At 48.1% G+C, this 24,196-nt stretch overlaps 1 protein-coding gene across 2 annotated transcripts; it reads left to right on the plus strand.

Moving 5' to 3' along the window:
- The first annotated feature begins 1,395 nt into the window (after positions 1–1,395).
- On the plus strand, positions 1,396–23,266 carry LOC125544279. 2 transcript variants are annotated; one of them, XM_048707896.1, is made up of 12 exons: positions 1,396–1,557; positions 3,191–3,295; positions 3,373–3,479; positions 4,330–4,484; positions 14,757–14,845; positions 14,964–15,456; positions 16,760–16,864; positions 17,012–17,232; positions 20,033–20,115; positions 22,346–22,457; positions 22,589–22,663; positions 22,734–23,266. In XM_048707896.1, the coding sequence occupies exons 1-12, from the start codon at positions 1,471–1,473 to the stop codon at positions 22,908–22,910; spliced, it is 1,809 nt and encodes a 602-aa protein (XP_048563853.1). In that variant the 5' UTR covers positions 1,396–1,470; the 3' UTR covers positions 22,911–23,266. The 2 variants fall into 2 exon arrangements, with proteins under 2 accessions (XP_048563853.1, XP_048563854.1); XM_048707897.1 differs by lacking the exon at positions 1,396–1,557 and having other exon boundaries at positions 4,334–4,484.
- Positions 23,267–24,196: the final 930 nt, after the last annotated feature.

A 24,196-nucleotide genomic window follows, 5' to 3' on the forward strand; every position in this document is an offset into this window, starting at 1 on the left:
TGCGTTTGGCTGCACCCACCGTGCCCGTGCCTGTGCGCCCCCCCTTAGCGGCATGTGACGCTGTCGTCAATCACTATCTCTCAGCGGCGCCAGTTGCTGTCCTCCCGCACCCCGCCCATCGATCACGCATGCAACGACATGATGTTTGATTTACAAGTGAAGAACATTCTGTGCTGCCTTAAAGACTTTAACAACGGCGTCCCGGAGGACGATAATGACAACGACGACGTGGCACGCTGCCTCCGCCGCCGCCAGAAATAGTTTTCTTGGGTTTAATGCTGCATCTCGAATTCTCGATCATATGAATATAAATTCGGAGTGTGACTGAATGAAAGATATGGTTTGAATGAACTTGCGTTCTTCTCTCTTAACGTACAGACTTATCAAATGCTTTTCTTTTGAAAAAACACGTCAATGGTTTTTAAATATAAAACACTCATCGCAAACGTTTTAGTTAGAACACCTGTATGCAAACCGACAGCTTTCCCACGAAGCTAAGGGAAAATGTGCCGAGCAGGATTTCTGCATCCCTTCAACGCAAACCGTTGTTTTGCATGACCCGTGTGCACCCATGTAGAAACAATTGGGTAAAATTTGCATTTGTCATTTTGGGTATGTTGCCATTTGTCAAACTGGAAAGATTGACATTTGTTTATATAGTAACATTGTCATTTGTCAACCTTGTAACACTGCGATTTGTCAAAATATGCAGCTAAAAATCACTAGCACTATCTTATTTTTCAACTAAAATCACTGGCACTGTTCGTATGGACAGCACTAGCAAGCGTGAGTTGATGGACGCATATGCAAATGTACCATTGATTACATACAACAAGTCATCAACCCACAACGACAATGAGGATACACATTGGATTATAGATTATTTCCAACAAAACATTCTAGTAAAGTAAAGTTTTTCTCACACAACAAATAACAAAGCGATGAAATGAACTTCAGCTCAACCACTCATCGGCGTTGAAAACGCTTGCTTTGAATCAGAAGTGATTATCTGGGAAGGGCCAATTATTGTCAATCTCGAGACTAACGCAGGACTGATCATCCAGGCTGAAGCGGGCTATGTCAGGACCCATAGTGCGATGGTAGGGAAGCATACTACTTAAAAAGAATGTAAGGTTCCTATTTCATCTTTCTTCCCATCATTCCTTGGTCCAACCTTTCATGTATATGATAATTAATCATCTTAATTTATTTACCTTCTCAACCAATTACACTTTAATTTACTTATTATCAATCTTCTAATCAAAATATAAAGTAATTCACGGACAAAATTTGATGAACATTTATTTACATAATTATATTATTATTTACAGATAAGCTAATGTACTAGTAGGATATTTATATCCCGTCGCCATGCACTTACATTGTTCTCTAGTCTCTAGTCTCTAAAAAAATAGAAACCCTCCCCTCCGCCCTCCACTATCCGCGCCCCTACGCCGTTACCGCCAAGCCATGGCCGCAACCCCGCCGCCGCCCGACGCCTTCGCCTTCTCTTCTGACGGAGAGCTCTTCGCAGCCGTCTCCGGTCGGCGAATCCAGGTACTCGCTTCGCCTCTCTGCCCCCGCCTAAACCCCATTTTTACGAGCTGGCTAGCTCTCTAGTCTGTCGCTGTGAATTGGGGAACTCTCTGATCTGGATTGTTAATCCCTGCGAGATGTCCCGTGGTTGAAATGTAGGGTTACATGCCAGCAAGTTGCTAATTACCTCCCATGTTCATTTTATCATGGCGATTGATAGTTGCTACCGGGCGAAGCTAGTTTCTGGTGTGTTATGTGTTGCTTGTAGCGGTGGTAAATATTTCTTTGGTATAGTACTCTTTTATTTTCTATTTTTGAGGTATCTACTTAATGTCATTTCCTAGATCAGAGAGAATGTGGCGCGATAAAATATCTAAACGTATGCGGCTGATTTAAATTGAAGGACCGTGAGAAAAAAACAATTAAAGGCATAATTAAAGGAGGAGTAAAGTCGATTGGAATCGCATTAACCGGTTGCACGCATCGGCATTAAATCGACAGCATAAAAATCTAAAGGTTAAAGGGAGAAATTAAAGGCCACACATCGCTCGCTAATCGCTGTGGTATCTACTTAAGCCCCTTGTCATTTTCTAACTAACTAATCGGCGTGGTTTCTCCTTTCAGGGGGTGTTTGTTTCCAGGGACTTTTTGATGTAGGTACTAGAAAAAGTCCCTCTTAGAGACTTTTTAACCAAACAGGAGGGACTACTAGGGACTAAAAGTTGCTTTTTGGGACTAAATGAAGAAGACTCTCAAGGAGAGTCTTTTTTGGGACTTTTTGAGACTTTTCCAACAATGCCCCTCCATGCACCCATTGGCCCGCCACCCCATGGTGTTATTTGGTTGTTATTTTTCTATATACCAGGGGTAACATGGTCATTTAATAACCTCTAGGGAGAGACTAGGGACTTTTTAGTCCCTGGAAACAAACAGGGAGGGACTTTTTAGGGACTAGGGACTTTTTAGTTGGGACTAGAAAAAGTCCTATGACCTATGAACCAAACAGGGCCTCAATAAAATTGTGGAACCGGGGCTATGACACTTTGATCCATTTCTTTGTAAGTAACTAGCTGTGAAGCCGGGTGAGCAATTTGTTATCAGCTGTTTATAAAGAGTGTTCTAAATAAAGAGTTCCGTGTTGTGAGTTTTAGTATGATTGCTGCTTATACTGTTCTAAAGAGGTATGGATTTGAGGTACAAGCCTCCTTGTAAGCAAAAATGGTTGAAAATTGATGCTTACATGGATTTTCTTGTTGGAATTTACTTGAAAGTGTCAAGTGATGTTTACTGGGTTACATAGCTGCCAGCATTTAGCACCTCATGCAAGCTTTTTGCATTTTCTGCTTGTTCATCCATCTATGAGAGAAAATGAAACATTTAACTTTATATGGTATCAGTAGATTCATGCTTGGGAAGATAGGATTGTTAGAATTAAATATTTCTGTTCATTGGGGTGCCCCATCTAGCTAGCAATATTATAGTAGGGCGCTATTGGAAACAATATCTTTTTGTAGTATTTCTATTTTCTGCCTTTTTGATACACTGCATTTCTCATCTTTTTCCATTGTGAACTGGAATGGAAGTATGTGAGTACGTAGTTACCCTATATGCTGACATATTCTATTTTCTTCACTTGAAATTATTAATTGGGAAGGTATGGAGTACAAGAGAAGGACAAAAGATAGCAGGATGGACTGATCCAATAGCAGCCCATGATGATTCATACAGTTGCATTGCCTGCAGCTCTGTTCAGAAGAAGGTACTTTGTGTTGAGCTTAGTTGGTATCTCCTGTACTGTTGTATTATTTCAGGTTTTGATTGTTGGTTTTTTTACAGCACAAAAAGGATGGCGACCTTATTGTTGTTGCTGTTGGCACTGCAAATGGTGTAGTTTTAGCTCTTGATTCTACTGGTGTTATATGGAAAAGTGCTTGTCACACTGGGTATGTGAAACCTTATTACGAACTTGGTATTGTTGATTTTGTAACTCTAATCACGAGGCTTCTCCTGCGCTGTTTCTATTCTTCTGTCATGTAAAATAGGAACCATACCAGATACTGAACTTTCGTTGAGTACTTTCCCCTCTGAACTCATTTTAATAACTCTAAAATCGTCTGGCATACATCTTTTGCCTTGATGAACACACATGCTGGTTCCTTGTAGTTGGTGTCTTCTGCAATAGAAGGGGCCCTCATATTTCTTTGATAAACACCGTGTTGATTTGTTTGTAGGACTACCATGTTGATTATGGTTGATGCTGTAGATGCTTAGAAAGAAAGGGCTATACACTATCTTCTAACCACATAGTCTAATCCTTGCACCTCGATGGTAGTTGAAATTAAATAGTGGCAATTCCTGAAGGGCTATACACTATCTTCTAGCCACATATTCTTTTGGCCTATTCATAAGTTTCTGTTTCCTTCTTCATTCTGAGATGCTGAAGCTCAGTTTCTCACCTAAGTCCAACTGTCCAAGCATGGATGAATCTGTTCTTCAATTATTATTTTTTGTTCTTTTGAACTCAATAATGAGAAGGTCAAGTTGGTCATACTTACACATGCAACATGAGCTTAATTCCGTTGCCACGATCAAGGCTATAGCCCATATGCTAAAATTTTAACTTTTTAAGCCACTTTAGTTTTTTTAGGTCATAAGCTGACTCTATGTGGTTCCAAAGAAAACCTGATAGAAACTGCATTCTGTAAGAAAACATCAGCTAGTTCAAGATATCTTTAGAATGACTTCACTGTGAAAACATTGATGCCTACTAACATGCCTTTCTCTTCCTACTAGCAAGGTCATTTCTCTTCACTTTTCGAAACAAGGGTGTGTTCTTATTACTGCTAGCAGGGATGGAGTTATATGTGAATTGGATACTTGGACTGGAAAATCCAAAGACACATTAAAAGCTTCGAAAAAGTCAATTAATTCTTTGACAGTTTCTCATGGTAAGTGCAACCTTTGTCTCCATGTGCTCTTACTTTATGCATACTTAACAAGATATCTTTATATTAAAGTTTCACGTGTTTGTTGTATTCATGATAGGATCTTCACTAAAATGTTTGGGTTATGTGTGAAGCAGTGTGAATTACATTAGGAAGGATCTCATCTGATTTCCTTAAATATTTGTTCATCATCATGTGGGCCTGTTATGGACCTTGATCCACAACAATATATATTGGGCAGAGGACTTGAAGACCAGGGACATGGCATTCACCCTCAACAAGGGTAGAGTGCTGGTCCCTGGTGTGGAAGCTCTAAGGCCTGTAAAATTTTGTTTATTTTATTGCTCCTATGTCGTCTCAACATAGCCAGTCCCAAGCCCGGGTGAAGGAGGAGGGTTGTGATAGGCTGACGACGCGCCATATCGGAACCCGGGTGTGCTGTCAAATGGGCAAGGGCCGGGCCGTCACCCCCTTGTTGGCGTGCCGAATCTTGATCTGGATATGGTGACAATTGAGCAAGGATCAGGTCGTCACATCCTTAGTGGTGCGCTACATCGATGCCCGGTGTAGTGAAAAATGAGCAAGGGTCTTAGCATTTGACTTGACGAGTGTGAAGGGCAAGGAAGCTAGCCCAGCCTAGGAGGACCCGCTCAGGTAGCTGGAATGTAGAGTCCCTGACAGGTAAGCTATGGGAGCTAGTTGATACAGCAGTAAGGAGAGCTGCTGTTATCCTTTGCGTCCAAGAAACCAAATGGAGGGGACAGAAGGCGAAGGAGGTGGAGGATACTGGCTTAAAGCTGTGGTACATGGGGACAACTGTAAACAGAAATGAAATTGGTATCTTGATCAACAAGAGCCTCAAGTATGGAGTGGTAGAGTCAAGAGGTGTGGGGACTGGGTTATTCTGGTCAAGCTGGTAGTTGGGGACTTAGTTCCCAATGTTATTAGCGTGTATGCCCCGCAAGTAGGCCACAATGAGAACACCAAAAGGGAGTTCTGGGAAGGCCCCAAGGACATGGTTAGGAGTGTACCTATTGGCGAGAAGCTCTTCATAGGAGGAGACCTCAATGGCCACGTGGGTACATCTAACACAGGTTTTGAAGGGGTGCATGGGGGCTTTGGCTATGGCATCAGGAATCAAGGAGGAGATGCCTTTGAGCTTTGCTCTAGCCTACGACATGATTGTAGCTAACACCCTCTTTTAAAAAGAGAGAATCGCATCTAGTGACTTCTAGTAGTGGTCAACACTCTGGCCAGACTGATTTCATCCTCTCAAGAAAAGAAGACAGGCGTAAGCTTGTGGTGATATCTGGAGAGTGTTGTCCCTCAGCATAAGCTTGAGGTGGCTGACTTCTGCTTTCGGATTCGTGTCCAACGGGATAAGGGCGCCAAAGTCTCTAGAACAAAGTGTTGGAAGCTCAAGGGGGAGGTAACTTAGGCTTTCAAGGAGAGGGTCATTAAGGAGGGCCCTTGGGAGGAAGGAGGTGATGCAGACAATATGTGGATGAAGATGGCGACTTGCATTCATAAGGTGGCTTCAGAGGAGTTTGGAGTGTAGAAGCGAAGCTAAAGATACCTGGTTGTGGAATGATGATGTCCAGAAGGCTACTAAGGAGAAGAAGGATTGTTTCAGACGACTACACCTAGCTAGGAGTGCAGACAACATAGAGAAGTACAAGGTGGCAAAGAAGGCCGCAATGCGAGCTGTGAGGTGAAGCAAAGGGTCAGGCGTATGAGGACCTCTACACACAAAGGAAGGCAAAAGGGACATCTATAAGAGGAAGACGAGGGATGTCGACCAAGTCAAATGCATCAAGGATGGAGCAGACCCACTCCTGGTGAAGGACGAGGAGATTAAGCATAGATGGCGACAAGCTGTTCAATGGAGAGAATGAGAGCTCTACCATTGAACTGGACGACTCCTTTGATGGTACTAGCAGGTGTTTTGTGCAGCGAATTCAGGAGTCTGAGGTCAGGGAGGCTTTAAAAAGGATGAAAGAAGGCAAGGCGATGGGCCCTGATTGTATCCCCATTGAGGTGTAGAGAGGCCTCGAAGGCATAGCAATAATATGGCTAACTAAGCTTTTCAAACTCATCTTTCGGGCTAACAAGATGCCATAGGAATGGTGGCGGAGTATATTACTACCGATCTTCAAGAACAAGGGGGGTGCTCAAAGTTGTACTAATTACTGTTGAATTAAGCTGATGAGCCATACAATGAAGCTATCGGAGAAAGTTATTGAGCACATTGAAGAATGACACACACGACCAAAAATCAGTTTGGTTTCATGCCTGGGAGGTCAACCATGGAAGCCATCTTCTTGGTACAACAACTTATGGAGAGATATAGGGAGCAAAGGAAGGACCTGCATATGGTGTTCATTGACTTGGAGAAGGCCTACGATAAGATACTGCAGAATGTTATGTGGTGAGCCTTGGAGAAGCATAAAGTCCCAACAAAGTACATTACCCTCATCAAGGCGATAATGTTGTGACAAGTGTTCGAACAAGTGATGGCGACACCGACACTGATGACTTCCTGATTAAAATAGGACCGCATCAAGGGTCAGCTTTGAGCCCTTATCTTTTTTCTTTGGTGATGGATGAGGTCACAAGGGATATACAAGGAGATACCCCATGGTGCTTGTCGTGGGAACGATTCCGACAATAAGAGGGGGGTAGGATAAAGGAGCATGATCTATCGAGATGCAAATGGGTGACACGGTGGTTTTAGCGAGTTCGGGCCTCTCACGGTGGAGATAACAACCCTACGTCTCGTGCTCCAGAGAGGCTTTGTTTTATCTGAGTATGTATCCGGAGATTACAATGTGTGTTTGAGAGAGAGAGAGAGGGGAGAGCGGATCTCCATGCCTGAGCTATGTCCTGAGACTAATGGTGAGAAAGAGAGAGAGGTGGCAGAAAAAAAAGCCCCCTAGTCTAGTGGTGGGGGCTGGCTTATATAGAGTGCGCCACCCCCTCACCCATTATGTTACACGATGGAGCATCAATGCCATAATGCCTGCCCACTACAAAACCGTCATGCTGACTATTGGTCTTTGCATATCCGAGTGAGTTACACGGTCGAGTGGAATGAGCTCGTCGAGTGAAGTGCCGTGCTCCGAGTGGTGATCGCCGTCCGAATGACTTTCAAGTTGTGGTACATCTAGACGGCGATCTGGCCCAGGGGCCCAGTACAAAGTATACGGTGTCCATGGGTAGGGCCTTTAGGTCAAGCCTGTTACCCTACCCCTAATACATGTCCTCGTCATTAGCCCTCGAATCGGTCGAGGTTGAGCGGGTCGAGTCGAGGTGAATTCCCAGATGAGTCGAGTGCTGCGGAGGCACTTATGAACTCCCTCTGGTCACCCAGCAATCTTATCTCCGCATGTTGCCTTGACGGATTCCAGACTGTATGGTGTCCGAGTGAAATGAGCTCAAACGGGTCCGCGGAGGAGCGTTAAACTCACCTTATAGCAATTTTTTTGGAGTGATTTGGAGCTAGTCCTGCATTGAGTAACTGATTACTCGGAATTTCTTCACGCCTGGAACGTGTCTTTGTTTTGTTGTTTGGCCGTCACTCGGACCGGGCGGACCGTTCCGAGTGGATACCATTCCAGTGGGGGCACGCTGAGTGCACCCACTGGGTGTAGTCCCAGAGACCGCCGTCGATTGCGGGCAGTCGGCGGGAGTCTTAGAGCTTATCTTTTTTTGTTGTTGTTTGGCCGTCACTCGGACCGGGCGGACCGTTCCGAGTGGATACCAACGGTCGGCGGGAGTCTTAGAGCCTGTCTTTTTTGTTGTTGTTCATCACTCGGACTGGTCAGGCCGTACCGAGTGGAGATTACTCCAGTGGGGGCACGCTGAGTGCACCCACTGGGTGTAGTCCCCGAGACCGCCGTCGACTGCGGGCAGTCGGCGGGGGTCTGAGAGAACTAAAACTCTTCTTAGATGGTACTGATCGAACTTGTTCTTCTCTGACTCGGAGGTCGAGTAATTCTGGAGCTGGTTTTGCATCGCGCAAAATGTTTCTTTCCGAGTTCTCTTCCAGTGGGGGCACGCTGAGTGCACCCGCTGGGTGTAGTCCCCGAGCCTCTGACGGACTAGATGAGTCGGGCAGAGGGTTTAAGTCTCCTGGTAAACCTCCACGCAGTCGACACGGTAAATATCTTTTTAGTCTGAAATTGAATCAATCAGATGCATCTTCAGGTGATTGACATGGTAAATAAGCTCAGCCTGGATCTGAGTCAGTCGGAATGATCTTCGTGCACTCGGCACGGAATAAATTCAGCCTGGAACTCGGTCAAGCATGTGAATCTTCGTGCTCTCGGCACGGTGAATGAATTCGGCTTTGAAACTGCCGACTGTAGAAAAAAGCTGGACACTCCAGGGAGTAATCTTTCCATTAGTACTTCTACCGTTAGATTTTGCGTGAAAGGGGTATTTGTAAGAGTACACTGTATCCGCAGAGGAGCTTCATTTTCACCCTTTTGCATGAAAGGGGTATTTGTCCGAGTGGACGTGCTTCCCAACTGATCAGGGTATGTTGACTGCAAGGAAAAACTCGGTGGCACTCGTATTTCTCCCGAAGGAGATAGACTAGTGGTCTGACGTGGACGTGCCATGAAACTCGAGTGGCGAGGCTAGTGTGTGGGCTGACTATCCTGAGAGACGCCACTCATTATCCCGGGGGAACACTAGCACATGCCATCTCTGAGTCCAAGTTTGTGAAACTGAGGCCTTGGAGCCTAGGATAAGGGCCAAGTGTATCCGTAGAGGACCGCCATTTTCACCCTTTTGCAGTCCTTAAGATGACTTCAAGAAATGACTTGGGCGATCGTCCGAGTGGACAGTACTACCCTTATAGATGTTCGGCAGAACGAGCATGTATGGTCAGAAAGATATTCCTGATGTGGTCAATGGGTTGATCGAATGGGTGTAACCCCTGAGGGCAGCATGGACAACGGCTATGCGTAGCCCCCGAGTGATGCTCGAAAGAGGTAAGCTTGCTACAGAGTGTGATATGAGGTTTGATCATACGAGTAACTTAGTCGTCCCGTGCTGGGGGTGTAGAGGTAAAGATATGCCCAACTGATGGTGACGCGCGAGGTGGCTAAGAGGCGATGATATGTACAACCGAGTGACGACGCGCGGGGCGGTCGAGTGGTGAAGACATGCACAACCGAGTGGCGACGCGCGGAGTGGCCGAGTCATGATGTGCGAGGTGGTCGAATGATGAAGACATGCACAACTGAGTGGCAACGCGCGGGGCGGCCGAGTGGTGAAGATGTGCACAACCGAGTGGCGACGCGCGGGGCGGCCGAGTGAGGACGCGTGAGGCGTCCGAGTGAAGGATTACGTGTCCAGCCAACGGGTGACGCGCGGGGCGGCCGTGTGGTGAAGGCATGCACAACCGAGAGGCGACGCGCGGAGCGACCAAGCGGTGAAGACGTGCGCAACCAAGTGGCGACGCGCGGGACGGCCGAGCGAAGATACGTGAGGTGGCTGAGTGAAGGACTACGTGTCCAGCCGAGTGGATGAAACTGTCTTCGAAGGAGTTAGCCAGATGCTTTCGAAGTTAATGTAGCGACGAGATTGATGTAGTGTGGTTGCGACGCAACAAGACCGGCGTGACAACTGAGTCTGAGTAGGAATGAAGATGGCGCGCACAGCGTCTGGGTGATTATAAAGCTTGTCAAAGTGGCGGATCGAATGCACTTGTTGAAGTGAAGGATCTGACTGGTGATGAAGTACTCGACTACTCAGGAGAGTGTCATTCCAAATGAGATGCAGCCCCCGAGTGTGGCGTAGCCCCCGAGCGTACTACAGGCTTCGACAATGGACATGTCGAAATATGAGAAATATAGTGTTGAATGGATAATTTTTAATTTATCGAGTCGGACTCGGGTAAAGATGAGGAGAAGCTTCCGAGTGATGCTCGAAAAAGGCAAACTCGCAAAGGAGTGAAGTGTGAAGTTTAATTGTAAAAGGGACTTATCTGTCTCATGCCTGGCGGGGTCTATATCATTGATACGATGAAGAGGATTCCACAGAGGGGTTGGCTGGATGTGTTTGAAGTCAACAGAGCGACAAGGCCGGTGTTGTGGTGCGCTAGGACCGGTACGGTGACCGAGTCCGAGCAGCGATGAAGTTGGCGCATAGGGACGTCGAGTGATCGCGTAACTTGTGTAAAAATGGCACAAGCCAATGAGATAATTTCTCGAGGAAATTTGATGTGTGCTGAAATGATTTGTGTGAATAACACCCATAAACACCCGCTGGGAGTGCAAGGGGCTTGCTGGTTAACCAGCAAGAGTCTGAAAGAGCGAAGGATCCGTTCGAATTTGTTGAAGCGACGGATCCGACTAAACTCATTGGAATACTGGCTCAAAATAAAATGGAACTGTAGTGTTTCAACTGAGTTACAGCCCCGGAGGACCGATGCAAACTCGAAATGAAGAATGACACATGGTGTTCGTGAATGATGTATGCGAAAAAATGGAAGCTGGACTCGTGAGTCACATAACCAGTACTAAGCAAGTATGTGAAAATAAGCAGCCGAGCGTTGAGGTACACTCGTTGAGGTACACTCGGTGGCGTGGCCTCCGAGTGAACGTGATGTGTGAATTACGAGACACTCGGGAAGACGGAAATAACAGGATGTAAAATGACTTAGCTGTCTGAAGGAGCGCGAGTGGCCGAGTGGTGACGAGGCAATGGTGACAGTCGACCTTCGTCTCGGTGTCCTTGCGGATAGGGATGGAGCGCACATTATACTTGTGATGCAGCTCCTTGAGTTAGAGGTTTGCTCTTGTCTCAGTCGGATTTTGGCTACTTAGGCGAGTCCTTGGACTGCAGCTAAGCCTCCGAGTGGGAGGCTTGCTCTCCACTCGGTAGGATTTCAAACACTTAGGCGAGTACTGGACTGCAGCTAAACCCCCGAGTGGGAGGTTTGCTTTCCACTCGGTAGGATTTTTTCAAACTTAGGCGAGTACTGGACTGCAGCTAAGCCCCCGAGTGGGAGGTTTGCTCTTCACTCGGTAGGATTTTTTCAAACTTAGGCGAGTACTGGACTGCAGCTAAGCCCCTGAGTGGGAGGTTTGCTCTCCACTCGGTAGGATTTTTTTTTCAAACTTAGGCGAGTACTGGACTGCAGCTAAGCCCCGAGTGGGAGGTTTGCTCTCCACTCGGTAGGATTTTTTTCAAACTTAGGCGAGTACTGAACTGCAGCTAAGCCCCCGAGTGGGAGGTTTGCTCTCCACTCGGTAGGATTTTTTCAAACTTTAGGCGAAACAGATTCGCAGCTAAGCCCCCGAGTGAGAGGCTGACTCATCACTCGGTAGGATTTCTTGAACTTAGGCGAAACAGATTCGCAGCTAAGTCACCCACTGGAGGATTTTGGTTACAAGTATAAGCAACAACAATTATTTCAGAAAAAACTGTTAAAATCAGTGTGGTGATGAGGTGACCAACCGATGGCGTGAAGTGACGATGCGCGGGGCATACGAGTGAAATAGACGCGTGTCCCCGCGGAGTGACGACGCATGGGTGGCCTGAGTGTCGAGGACGCGTCCAACTGAGTGGCATCTTATGTGACGGTCGAGTTGAGCATGTCGTCGAGGAGGCATCCGACCGAGTGGGAACACACGAATGATCAAGTGCCTGCACATTAGTCGCCTGAATGTGTCGAAGAAAATGATGCATGCCCGAGTATAGCATATGTCGAGTGTAGACTTGCACTTGTCCGAGCGTACCAGAGTACCCACTCGGAGTAGCGGACCGGGTGGGCCAGCTTGAAGTCAACGCAAGCTGCGTGTGCGCTGGAGGCTGGTGCAGGTGGCTGCGGAAAAAAAATGAATCAACGCACCTTATTTGAATGGCTGATTAATGAGGCAGCCAATTAATCCGGCGTTGAAGATTCCTTTCGTTTCCAAATATTCCTGCATGCCGTTAATTGATGGAAGAAACAGCTCACGTCCTGACCATTGGAGTCGCACTTCAACGCCCGCGGAGCTGAGCCGAGTGCCGGCAGGCGGGCCTCGTCGCCCGATAGCCGGGTCGACCGCCGGTCATTGTCCTCCGCCAGCCGAGGAGCCAGGCCAAGCGTTAGCGGCTGTGCGTGTATGGGCGCTCGACGACGACGTTCGCAGATGAGGCCAGGGATGACGGCGGACAGCGGCGCTTCAACATCCGGGAGCCGAGCCACCAATCGGTACAAAGGGAGGTATCCTTTTGTATGAGCTCGTGTGCATACAGAAAAAGAACAAACCATAGTTAGATCATTGTAATGTTTGACTGTAAAGAACAAGTTGATATGAGCAACTCCCTGATCCTTTTGTATGATGAGGAGTATTTCGTGTGATGGCCGGGACTCCAATAGTCAAAATTGGTAGCGGTGATTGTTTGATCTCGGGAGATCATCCCAAGAAAGCTTGGGTCGCCCGCAGAAATTAGTCTGTTGCCGGCGATTGAAGAATAAAACCATCTGCATCATGCCTCGACAGACGCCATGCCCCACGGTGGGCGCAAACTGTCGTGGGAACGATTCCGACAATAAGAGGGGGGTAGGATAAAGGAGCATGATCTATCGAGATGCAAATGGGTGACACGGTGGTTTTAGCGAGTTCGGGCCTCTCACGGTGGAGATAACAACCCTACGTCTCGTGCTCCAGAGAGGCTTTGTTTTATTTGAGTATGTATCCGGAGATTACAATGTGTGTTTGAGAGAGAGAGAGAGGGGAGAGCGGATCTCCATGCCTGAGCTATGTCCTGAGACTAATGGTGAGAAAGAGAGAGGTGGCAGAAAAAAAGCCCCCTAGTCTAGTGGTGGGGGCTGGCTTATATAGAGTGCGCCACCCCCTCACCCATTATGTTACACGGTGGAGCATCAATGCCATAATGCCTGCCCACTACAAAACCGTCATGCTGACTATTGGTCTTTGCATATCCGAGTGAGTTACACGGTCGAGTGGAATGAGCTCGTCGAGTGAAGTGCCGTGCTCCGAGTGGTGATCGCCGTCCGAGTGACTTTCAAGTTGCGGTACATCTGGACGGCGATCTGGCCCAGGGGCCCAGTACAAAGTATACGGTGTCCATGGGTAGGGCCTTTAGGTCAAGCCTGTTACCCTACCCCTAATACATGTCCTCGTCAGTGCTTGCTCTTTGCGGATGATGTGGTGCTAGTCGATGATAGTCGGACGGGGATCAATAGAAAGTTAGAGCTATGGAGACAAACCTTGGAATCGAAAGGCTTTAGGCTTAGTAGAACTAAAGCCGAATACATGAGGTGCGGTTTTAGTACTACTAGGCATGAGGTTGAGGCCATCCTTGATGGGCAGGTGGTACCTCAGAAGGACACCTTTCGATATTTTTGAGGTCAATGCTGCAGAAGGATGGTGATATCGATGAAGATGTGAGCCATCGAATCAAAGCTGGATGAATGAAGTGGCGCCAGGTTTCTGGCGTTCTCTGTGACAAGAGAGTGCCACAAAAGCTAAAAGGCAGGTTCTATAGGACGGCGATTCGACCTACAATGTTGTATGGTGCTGAGTGTTGGCCAACTAAAAGGTGACATGTTCAACAGTTTGGTGTAGTGGAGATGCGCATGTTGAGATGGTTGTGTGGTCACACAAGTAAGGATCGGGCCTGGAATGATGCTATACGGGATAGACTTGGGGTAGCACAGATTGAAGAGAAGTTTGTCCAATATCGTCTGAGATGGTTTGGGCATATTCAGTGCAGGCCTACAGCTCTAGTGCATAGCGGATGGCTAAAGCATGCTGATAATGTCAAGAGAGGTCGGGTTAGACCAAACTTGACATGGGAGGAGACTTGTCCCACAGGACACGTTCTCTATCTCCGATCTTCCTAAGTATACTGAAGCAAACTGATATTGCCTAATTCTATTACTCTTTTCCTAATTAACTAACTCTCCTAATGGTTATGTGGCTGGTGCTGGGCGACCTCTTTAGCCCAAGCACTAGCCTTTAGAGCATGTATGAGGATTGCCAGTAAAACATATTTTTTTTCTCGAAATAACATAAACTGCGGGTGCCACCCTGCCAGGAACAAACTCAGGTGGAAGCACTATATTGTATATGTTTGCACCTTTAGTGCTCAAATATATTTAGTTTATCGAGTGTATTGGAACAAATATTAACTTCCAGTCTTTCGTGAATATAGCACTCTTAGGTCATTATTGTTTAGATCTTGCTTTACATATTATCTTCTCAACTTTGTGTGTTTTCTGGACTTATATTGTAGCCCTGCACTTTGCAGATGAGAAGTTTATGGTTGTCTCAGGTAAGACAACAAAACTATATAGTATGAAGGACAAAAAAGAGATTCTGAAGATTCCTTCTGATGATGTATGTTATTCTTACTCTTATTCCGTACTTGCCCCCACCCCCTGACCCTCCTCTCTCTCGCAGTTGTGCCACGTAATGAAAGAGGCCTTAATTTTTATCGGTGCCATTGTGATTGCAGGGCCCTATCCAGCTGATGTCTGTGTCCGATGAAGCACACACATTAGTTTCTTATACTGACAATAATAAAGAAGTCAAAGTCTGGTCTTGTGATCACCAAAATTGCACTGTTGTTTCTACAGTCTCTCTTGCCATGCATACTCAGCCAAAGACAGTAGAGTGTAAAAGGAGCACATCATCTAAAGCCGGGGGAATTGTTCTTGCAGTATCAAAGAAAGGTGTGGCTTATGTGTGGGATTTGCAGACCCTTTCCCAAGATGAAATACTGCCCACCAAAATTTCAGTAAAAAAATCACTTGATAAAAAGGGCCGTGTCCCAATTATTTTAGCCAAGTTATGTGATGTCAAAGAAGACAACACAATTAAGGTTCATGTTGTGTTTGGATCACTAGACTGTTTACAGTTCAAGACTGTTGTATTGGGTGAGAATTGTGAGGACATCAACTTGGTTGCGGAATCTGATGCATTAGCTTCAGAAGAGCAAGATGCAAAAGGTTTGTTCAAATCGCTGTTGCTGTCCAACCATCATTATTAGCACAGTAAAGTCAATGAACATGCATAGGGAATTATCTTCATAGTACTGAAAGTTAATTTTGACAGATGTTCCTGGTTATATAACAGCAGATACTGTTCTCCCTCTTTTCTTGTGATTTGATTTTGCTTTTGCGAGTTTGTTGCCATGGGAAGATGTGCTTTTACTGTTGGACGTGTCTAGTATCTGCAATATATTCTATGGTGTTAAAAATGTTTCAGTTGTTCATCAGGATATAATGTGAGCATTCATATCTTGTAAGCCACAACTTTGGCTTAGCCTATCCTATTAGCATTACTGTATATTTTCACAAATCTTAAAGTCCCTGTGTCTGTTTGTGGTCCGTTTTGAAGGTTTCTCTACAGTGACAAGTACTTCTCATTTCCAGATAAAACGAGTTACTTAGATAGCAGCTAGCCTATAATTAACTAATGTATGGCCAATTTGGAAGTAGACAGAACATGTAAGTAGATGTTCTGTTGATGAAAAGGTGATGCACTTAGCCAAACACTTGTGGCATGTTATGTGGCTTGTAGCTGCATGATAATGAAATATAAATCACACCTAATTAACTGGAATGTTTTATCATAATTTATGACCTGATGCAGTGCTTCAGCGCTTTTCAGATAAGCGAAAAGCACACTTTTAAAAGCAAAATGAGGATGTAATTTGCAATCATCAGTACACATAGTAACTGCACCGCTTTAGTTTTCTGCAATTAGCATTTTGGAAATCATGGAAGCACCACTCTAATTTCTATATTATTTGTCAAGTTGTTAGTGGCTTTATTATTATTATTTTGTGATAAATTGCTTAATTCGATGATAAGCCACTTTTGACTCCTGTTTATAAACGTGATGGTCTGGCACAATGAACCATTGTGTTATTTTGTTGTTCTATTATAGATGATGGTTACACAGGGCTCTCAGATGCTAATTTACAGCTGATGGAAGCGAGATACCAACATCATAGGAAGCAGAAAATAGGCAGTACTTTGTGTGCCAGATTAGATATAATACAGTAGTCAACAATAATAGAATAACAAAGCAACATATGAGAGAGATGATTTCTGTGGTTACAGCATGCATGTTTTGACACTAATGGCATTTTCGTTGGGTCTCGGTACCTTTTAAACCGATCACAAGATTTATACTTTGTCTCCATATTTTCTTACGACTAAGTATGCTATTAAAGTTAGAGATTATGTACTTTGTTAAATGCCTACCGTTGATCTCAACTGGTTACTTGTTTCTTTATGGCACCAGTAAATAACAAGATGGATGATGAACAAGATCGACAGGAGAATACAAACCTCACTCGTCAAGGAAGACCAAACAAAAGGACAGCGTCTGTTTTGGATTCTATCACTGGTAACAATTAGCCCTGTTAATTTGAAGTACATTCAGACCTGATGCTGTAATAAGCATTGAGTGTATACCATGAAGAAACAAATTTAAGGTGTCCTTCATTTTCTACTTTTCTGATCACTAACTTCTCTATTTTGCTGGAAAGTTTAGACACAGTCAAGGAGGTGAATCCAGAGTATAATCTAGATGAACCAACTATGGAGCAGAAACTCGAGAGTCTAAATTTGCTCAATAAGTCTGAATTCCTTGAAGAGCAATCAGCCTCTCTGGCGCCGCCGAGTGCAGATTCAGTCTATATTTTGCTGAAGCAAGCTTTGCGTGCTGATGATCATGCTGAATTGCTGAAATGCATGTACAATAGAGATGAAAAGGTATGGCTTTCTTCTCTTTCTTGTGCAATGTTTGGTCAAATACTTTGTTGCCGCTTGTCTTGGTCACACTGTGAAAGAAATTTTACTTTGAAGCAATGGGTCATACAATTTAGCATACTTCTGTCACACAAGTTTAGTCAATGATGTTATAGATACATGTTACCCCCTTGGTTGTGTTGCAACTTTTCACCTCGTATGTTCTATTTCCTGGTTCATAGAGTGTCTCTATCTTATAATCACAAAACACTAGAGACATGCTCAAGTTCTCATGATCAACCACATTTGATTGACTCAACATTTTTTAGTAGTGTTGAAGCTAAATTTGGTGATGCAAATCTAGCGTCTGGTTTTCTTTTTCTTATTAGCTCCATGTTTAATGAATATCCTCATAGTAAGTAAAGGTGCACATAAAAAGAGAGGATAAATTATATGTAACCCGGAGTTACTACCAGTGATGTTATTGATAACGGAGAAGAAACAAAGTTATTCCTGGTTGTGACCAATGCACTACACCTCTAGTCTTATCAAGTCAAGTTGGGAGGCTTTATGAACAATCCTTGCTAGAAGTAGTCTGTTTGCCGAAAAAGGGTTTCCCCCCGCTTTGTATACAAAGCAAGCAGCCGAGCCATACATGGATAGGTGCTGGGGCGGAAGCAGCACAGTCACGCCCAAAAGAAACGACAGAGAAAAGCAAAAGAAACAAATGCCGACAACGGCGGATCAACAAAAACGAAGAAGCCTCGCGATTGCAGCGCCCACCAGGATCTTCCACTAGACTCCAAGACTCCGAAGCGCCAGCACCTATCAACACCTCCAAGAAGGACCGCGACGATGATGATGCTGCCGCCAAGGGTTTCCCTCGGTACACGACGAGGCGAGAGGAAGGGTAGCCCCGACGCCCTCCCGAAAGGTCAGGTGGTACCCACAGGCGCCATCGCGCCGGTGTTGGCCATGCCGACAGGGGTTTCCCCGATCCCAACCCGCACCTCGGGCGCCCCGGAGCCTGCCACCAAACCAACAACCACTGTGCGTCAACATGGTCATGAGGCCCCCATGCCGTCTCACCACGGCACCGCGAAGTGAGGACAGCACGGCGAAGAATCAGAGCCGGGACTAGGGCATCAGCACCGTCGGCACGCGGAAGGGCCCCACCTCCACCGTCCGCGACGGTAGCCGTCCGGACGCAATAGCAGGAGCACACCAGGCCCGTGGGCCCACAGGCCCGACCGAGCCCTCGTAGGCCCGTAAAGCTCCCGCCTTCGCGCTGCTGCCGGCACGCCGTCGGTGCCGCCGCCCCAAATCCGAGCCGCTCCTCCTCACCGCGTCGCAAACAACGAGGCCACGCTCGGGGGTCGACCCGCTAGGACCCAGATGGGGCCCTAAGGGCCCAGACCTGGGCCGGGGACGTGCCGCCGGCCAACCTGCGCCACCAGGCCGCCCCGCCGCCAAAGGACAGCGCCACCACCGCGACGGGCCGCCGCCAGCCCTGACCCCGGGTCAGGAGGTGCGCGCGCGGGGTAAGGAAGGACCCGCTGCCGCCAGCCCGCCCGGCCAGATCCAGGGGCTCCGCCGGCGGCGGGGCGGGGGGGGGGGGGGGGGGGGGGGGGGGGGAGGAGGGCGGGGGGAGGCGGCGCGTGGGGGGGGTCGGGGGAGGGAGGGGAGGTCTTCTCTCCAGAAGTAGTCTGTTAGGGTGTGTCTGGTTCAGGGAGCAGAGTGGAACGTAATGGGTTGGTTTTGCACTTACGAGCCATCCTGTGTTTGGTTGAAAAGCGGAACGGAATACACTGGTTCCTCGTAGAGGAATATTCCTCCCATATGCCGAACCAACTCACAACGCCAAATTGGTGGAATCACGCGGTTCCTCACTAGAATCGCGTTGTGGTTTGCAACTATCACTGCGAAATCACCCCCTCTCACATCCGGTGGCGGCAGCACATGCAAGACCATTAGCCCGGTAGGAGGTGAGTGCAGGCGGCCACGCCGGAAGGGGGAAAACGGGGGCCTGCTAGTCAGCGTGCAGTGTGTCAGAGCGGCGACGGTGGTTGAAGGCGAGCCAGGCGGCGGTCCGAGAAGAAAAACGGAGCTGTAGCGACTGGCAGAGGAGCAGAAAAGGTGTGTTTGGTCAGATTTGCCGCGGCAGACGGGTGCTGCAGGTGGCTGGAGTTGCAGCGCCGGTTGCCGCTGAGCTCACCCGTGATAGCTGCCGGGCTGCATCTGACAGGGAAAGAGGAGGCACACGCTGCAGGGAAGAGGAAGGGCTGCAAGCCTGATACAACGTGGAGGGGCTACGGGATGCTAGGCCAGTGAGCAAGGTAGGACAGCACGGGAGGAGGAAAGCAACGAGCTGAGCATATTGGAATTTTTATGTTAGTATTTTCTCCAACATGTATTTACCTTGTGCGGTGCTCAACCTATTTATGCAAAGAGTTGTGAGACTATACACATATGTGTACGAGTGGAATGACTAAAATCAGATTTCATGAAAATGCAAAGAGTTGCAAATCTCTAAATCAATTTCTTCAACCAAACATAGGAACGTAATCAACCCAACCAAACGCAAGACTGGAATTGACCCATTCCGGTGGAACGGAACCATGACATTCAACTCCACTTGGTTCTCAAACCAAACACACCCTTAGGCTAAGGACTGGCCTGCTTTTTGGTCCATAACAAACCTAATAGTCTAACCTTTCAGTTATTAGCAACTGCCAAAGTCAGCATTTGCCATGTTATTTATTCTTATTGCGATTTGATGCAACATTTTCTCTTGTCTGCTAATTTACTGCTGTGTTACATGCAGGTCATTGTAAAGTCAGTATCACTCCTAACGCCAGGAGATGCCCTGAAGCTTCTCAAGTTCTTCGTGTCGTCAATACAATCTAGGTAGGAAAGCTTACAAGGCATTTTGTCTCTTTAGTACATTGTTCGGGACAAACTATGTAGTGCATCTAATATTTAACTAGAGAACACCAGTCTATTGACCATGATACTATCTTCAGTCAGACACCTTTAAGAGCATCTCCAGCCGCGCAGGCCCTCCCCAAGCGTTTTTGCCGCGCCGACGCCCAAAAATTGGCCCAGTCGCGCCCACGGGAGCCCGTTTTCGCCGGCTTGGGCCGAAATCGGCACCGGCGGAACCGAGCCGAACCCGGCGCGCTGGGGGGCGCTCGGGGACGCCGGGGCGAGGGTTTTGGCGCGAAAGCGCGGCGGACCCGCCGAGTCAGTGGCACGCGCCTCATCTTCCCCAGAACGCCTCGGTTTCCCACGGGGAATCAATGGCAAGGCTGCCGCCGGTCAGCCTTGCCATTGATCCTCACGGGCGGCGCGTCACGGGCTGGCTGGCGCGGCGACGCCTCCCCTTCCGCCACGCGTTCACACGCCCTGGGCTATAAAACCAGAGGCTTCCCCTCGCCGCTGGCCACACCAGCCCGAGTCCGCCGAGCCCAAACCAGCCGCCGTCCCTCCTGTCCGCCGTCGAGCTCTGCCGCTCTCCCCTTCCTCCCCTTCCCCTTCCCCTCTCCATGGCCGAAAGCTTCCTTGGCGACTCCGCGGCGGCCAACGGCTTCGGCCGCCGCTCGCTCTAGGAGGGCGAAGCGTGGCTTCTCTTCGAGGCCAACATCCTGGTGCCGCCGAACATGCGCGGGGCCGACGGGGTGGAGGCTCAGCAATGGCGGCGTCCCCATCCCCCCGGTACCCGATGTCGACGCGCGCCCTGGCCTCTTCGCCGTCGAGGTCGACTGCGTGCGGTCGTCCCTGATGGAGGAGCAGCGCGCCCTCCCCCAGTACGCCGCCGACAACCACGTGGCATGGGCGGACTATTTCCAGCGGCGGCAGGCGCAGCGGCTGGCGTCCACGAACGGGGTGCCGGTGGTTGGCGGCCTCAAGAACAGCGACGGCCGCCGCGTCCCCGGCCGCACGCTCCACGAGGTACTGTCGTACCTCGGGGGTGGCAATGACCCACCGCTGGCATACCCTGCTGCGGCGGCCGTCCCGACCCCCCGCCGGAGCGCCGGGCCGTGGGTGCCCGTGAGGTTCGCCGGTTCCTCCTCCCACTCTTCCGGCTCGCCGACGCTCCTCGGCGTCAAGGCCGAGCCCGCCGCGGAGACGCCGCTCGGCCGGCACACCCGCAGCGTCGGCATCTTCATCAACGAGGGTGGCCGGCGCGCCTCCTTGGCTCCTCCGCGCTTCGTCAAGCCAAAAACGGAGCCGGGGCTCGCCACCGTCAAGCCGGAGCCAGGGCTCCCCGCCGTGAAGACGGAGCAGGGGCTCGCCGGCGGCGTCAAGGAGGAGGAGCTCGACGACGAAGCGGCCCTCAAATGGGCGCGCGACGACTAGGCGCACACGGAGATGGAGCGCCAGTGCGCCGCCTTCGCGCGGTTTGAAGCTCGTCGCCGCGGCCGGGACGAGGGAGGCATCGTCGTCCTCGACGACAGCGACGACGACGACGCGCCGCCGCCGCCGGTCCGCCATGGAGACGCTGGACAGGGGTCCAGCAGGGGCGGCCGCGCCATCAAGGAGAAGGCCGCCGCCGCCGACAAGGACGGCGGCAACGTCGGCGACTTCGCCGCGCTCATCGACTTCTTCGCCCTGTAGATGTTTTTTTAAATAATCTATGTAAACGCCGAACATGTTGAATATGAATGTCAAGTTAGCCGAATTTTAGCCGAACTTTGCCGAATTCATATTTTTTAAACTAAAAAAAATGCGTCTGGGGCGACTCTGGGGCGACCCTGGGGCGAGCGGCTGGGAACCTGCTCGCCCCCGTGCCGTTTTTAGCGCCAGCTCGCCCCCAGGGGGCGTGTAAAATACCCGCTCGCCCCCGTGCCATTTTTAGCGCCGGCTCGCCCCCAGGGGGCGCGTAAAATCGCCGCCTGGGGGGCCAATGGCTGGAGATGCTCTAACTGTATGTATCCATGTATACGTTGGATTGTTAGGTCTTAGTATATTTTGGATCCAATCTTTTTTGGGAATGACTAGAATGTACGGCTTCCAAAATGTGCTTAGCCTCTTCTAGCAACTTCTCCTATTATTTGGTGATTTTTTATTTTGCATGCATGCATACACATATGATAGCTTTACAAAAAGTTCTTATTTAGAGATTTATTCTCCACAGGGGTGCAAAGCTGGTTTGTTTGCTCCCGTGGCTTCAAACTTTACTTAGCCGGCACATGAGCAGCATCGTGTCACAGGAGTCTTCTCTGCTGTTGCTCAATTCACTCTATCAGGTTAGTAATTTTATCAGCTGCCCTAACAGTATGTCAAACAAGTATGTATTTGATTAAGAATCTTTCATCAAGATTACCACATTTTCGTTTGTTTGTTGGGTACTATTGTACTGAGTGCCTTTTTTTCTCAGCTTATTGATGCAAGAACGTTGACCTTCAAATCAGCACTTCAACTCTCTACCACCCTTGATTACCGGTTCAGTGAGGTAAAAGTTTCCTTCCTGTAAAAAAAGCGATATTGTTGTTGGCGTTGCAAATAATTTAAAGATTTCCCAGATTGCCGATGAAGAAACTGACGAGGAAGAGGCGGCCGCACCGATTATCTATGAGGACAAGGACACAGAGGACGAAGAATCTGACATCGATGCTATGGAAACCGATGAGGAGAGTGAAGAGCTTGGCGATGTTACTGATGCCCTAAGGCATTCAGATGGAAGTGAGAGAGTATTATGAGCGACTGACCTGTAGACTCTTCTAGGAATGAGCTCTCAATCATCCTTTTCGGGTCTTGCTAAAAAATCATCTGTAAAAGGTAGGAGCTCGAAAGCTGATGGTGTATACGAGGCTGCTATATGTTGCTGGATAAAGTTTTGAGAGCCTCAGATTTTCATGGAAAACCCAGCTAGGCTTGTACTATCTTAAGCATCGAGCATTTGAAATGGCATTTCATTTGCGAGATGACAATTTACACACCTGTCATAATACCCCATCCGTCCCAAAATAAGCGTCTTGACCTTAGTGCAACTTTTTACTAAACTTAGTACAAAGTTGATACACTTATTTTGAGACGGAGCGAGTATGTTTTTTTACATCTAGCATAATATGCGCATTTCATGAAAATTACATATGGGACAGTTCAGTTTAGTTTCCTGTCTACCCTAGTTCCTTTGTAAGTGGTTCGTGGTACCTGTTTCGGCATTTTTTTTCAAAACTGTGATGAATTTTATAGCAAATTCGGTATCTATACATGCTCACGCATCAAAATCAAAACTAGCACCCCGTCGGCCTCCAGTTGGCTGAAGAGGGGCTCTTCGGCCTGCGGTTGACCGAAGTCGGCTCTTCAGCCTTCTGTTGGCCGAAGAGTGCCCCAACTGGGCCGAAAAGGACTCTTTGGTCTGCCGTAGGCCGAAGAGTACTCTTTGGTCAACCGTAGGCCAAAGAGTTGGGGGCCCAAGGGCCTCCAGTTGGCTGAAGAGGGGCTCTTCGGCCTGCGGTTGACCGAAGTGGGCTTTTCAGCCTCCCGTTGGCTGAAGAGTGCCCTAGCTGGGATGAAAAGGACTCTTTGGTCTGCCGTAGGCCGAAGAGTACTCTTTGGTCAACCGTAGGCCAAACAGTTGGGGCACTCTTCGGCCAACGGGAGGCTGAAGAGCCGACTTCGGTCAACCGTAGGCCGAAGAGCCCCTCTTCGGCCAATTGGAGGCCGATGGGGTGCTAGTTTTGATTTTCTTGCGTGAGGACGTATAGATTCCGAATTTGCTATAAAACTTATCACAGTTTTGATTTTCTGTCCCTGTTTCGGCTCCTCCTTGGCAGCATTGGTACTCTTGAGATCCCCTTCATTGTTACTCTACTTTATTTTTTGAGGAATTGTTACTCTAATTTTTTGCACCTTAGAACATCTCCAATGGCAGCCCTAAAATAGGGCAGTAGTTGGTTTTGGGGTATTTTGGGGGATGGGGAGGACCCTCTTCAACAGCAACCCTATCATATTTTTTGTAAAATGTTTTTTGGGCAGCCCA

The sequence above is a fragment of the Triticum urartu genome, chromosome 3 (genome assembly GCF_003073215.2).
Source record: "Triticum urartu cultivar G1812 chromosome 3, Tu2.1, whole genome shotgun sequence".
Taxonomy (NCBI): domain Eukaryota; kingdom Viridiplantae; phylum Streptophyta; class Magnoliopsida; order Poales; family Poaceae; genus Triticum; species Triticum urartu.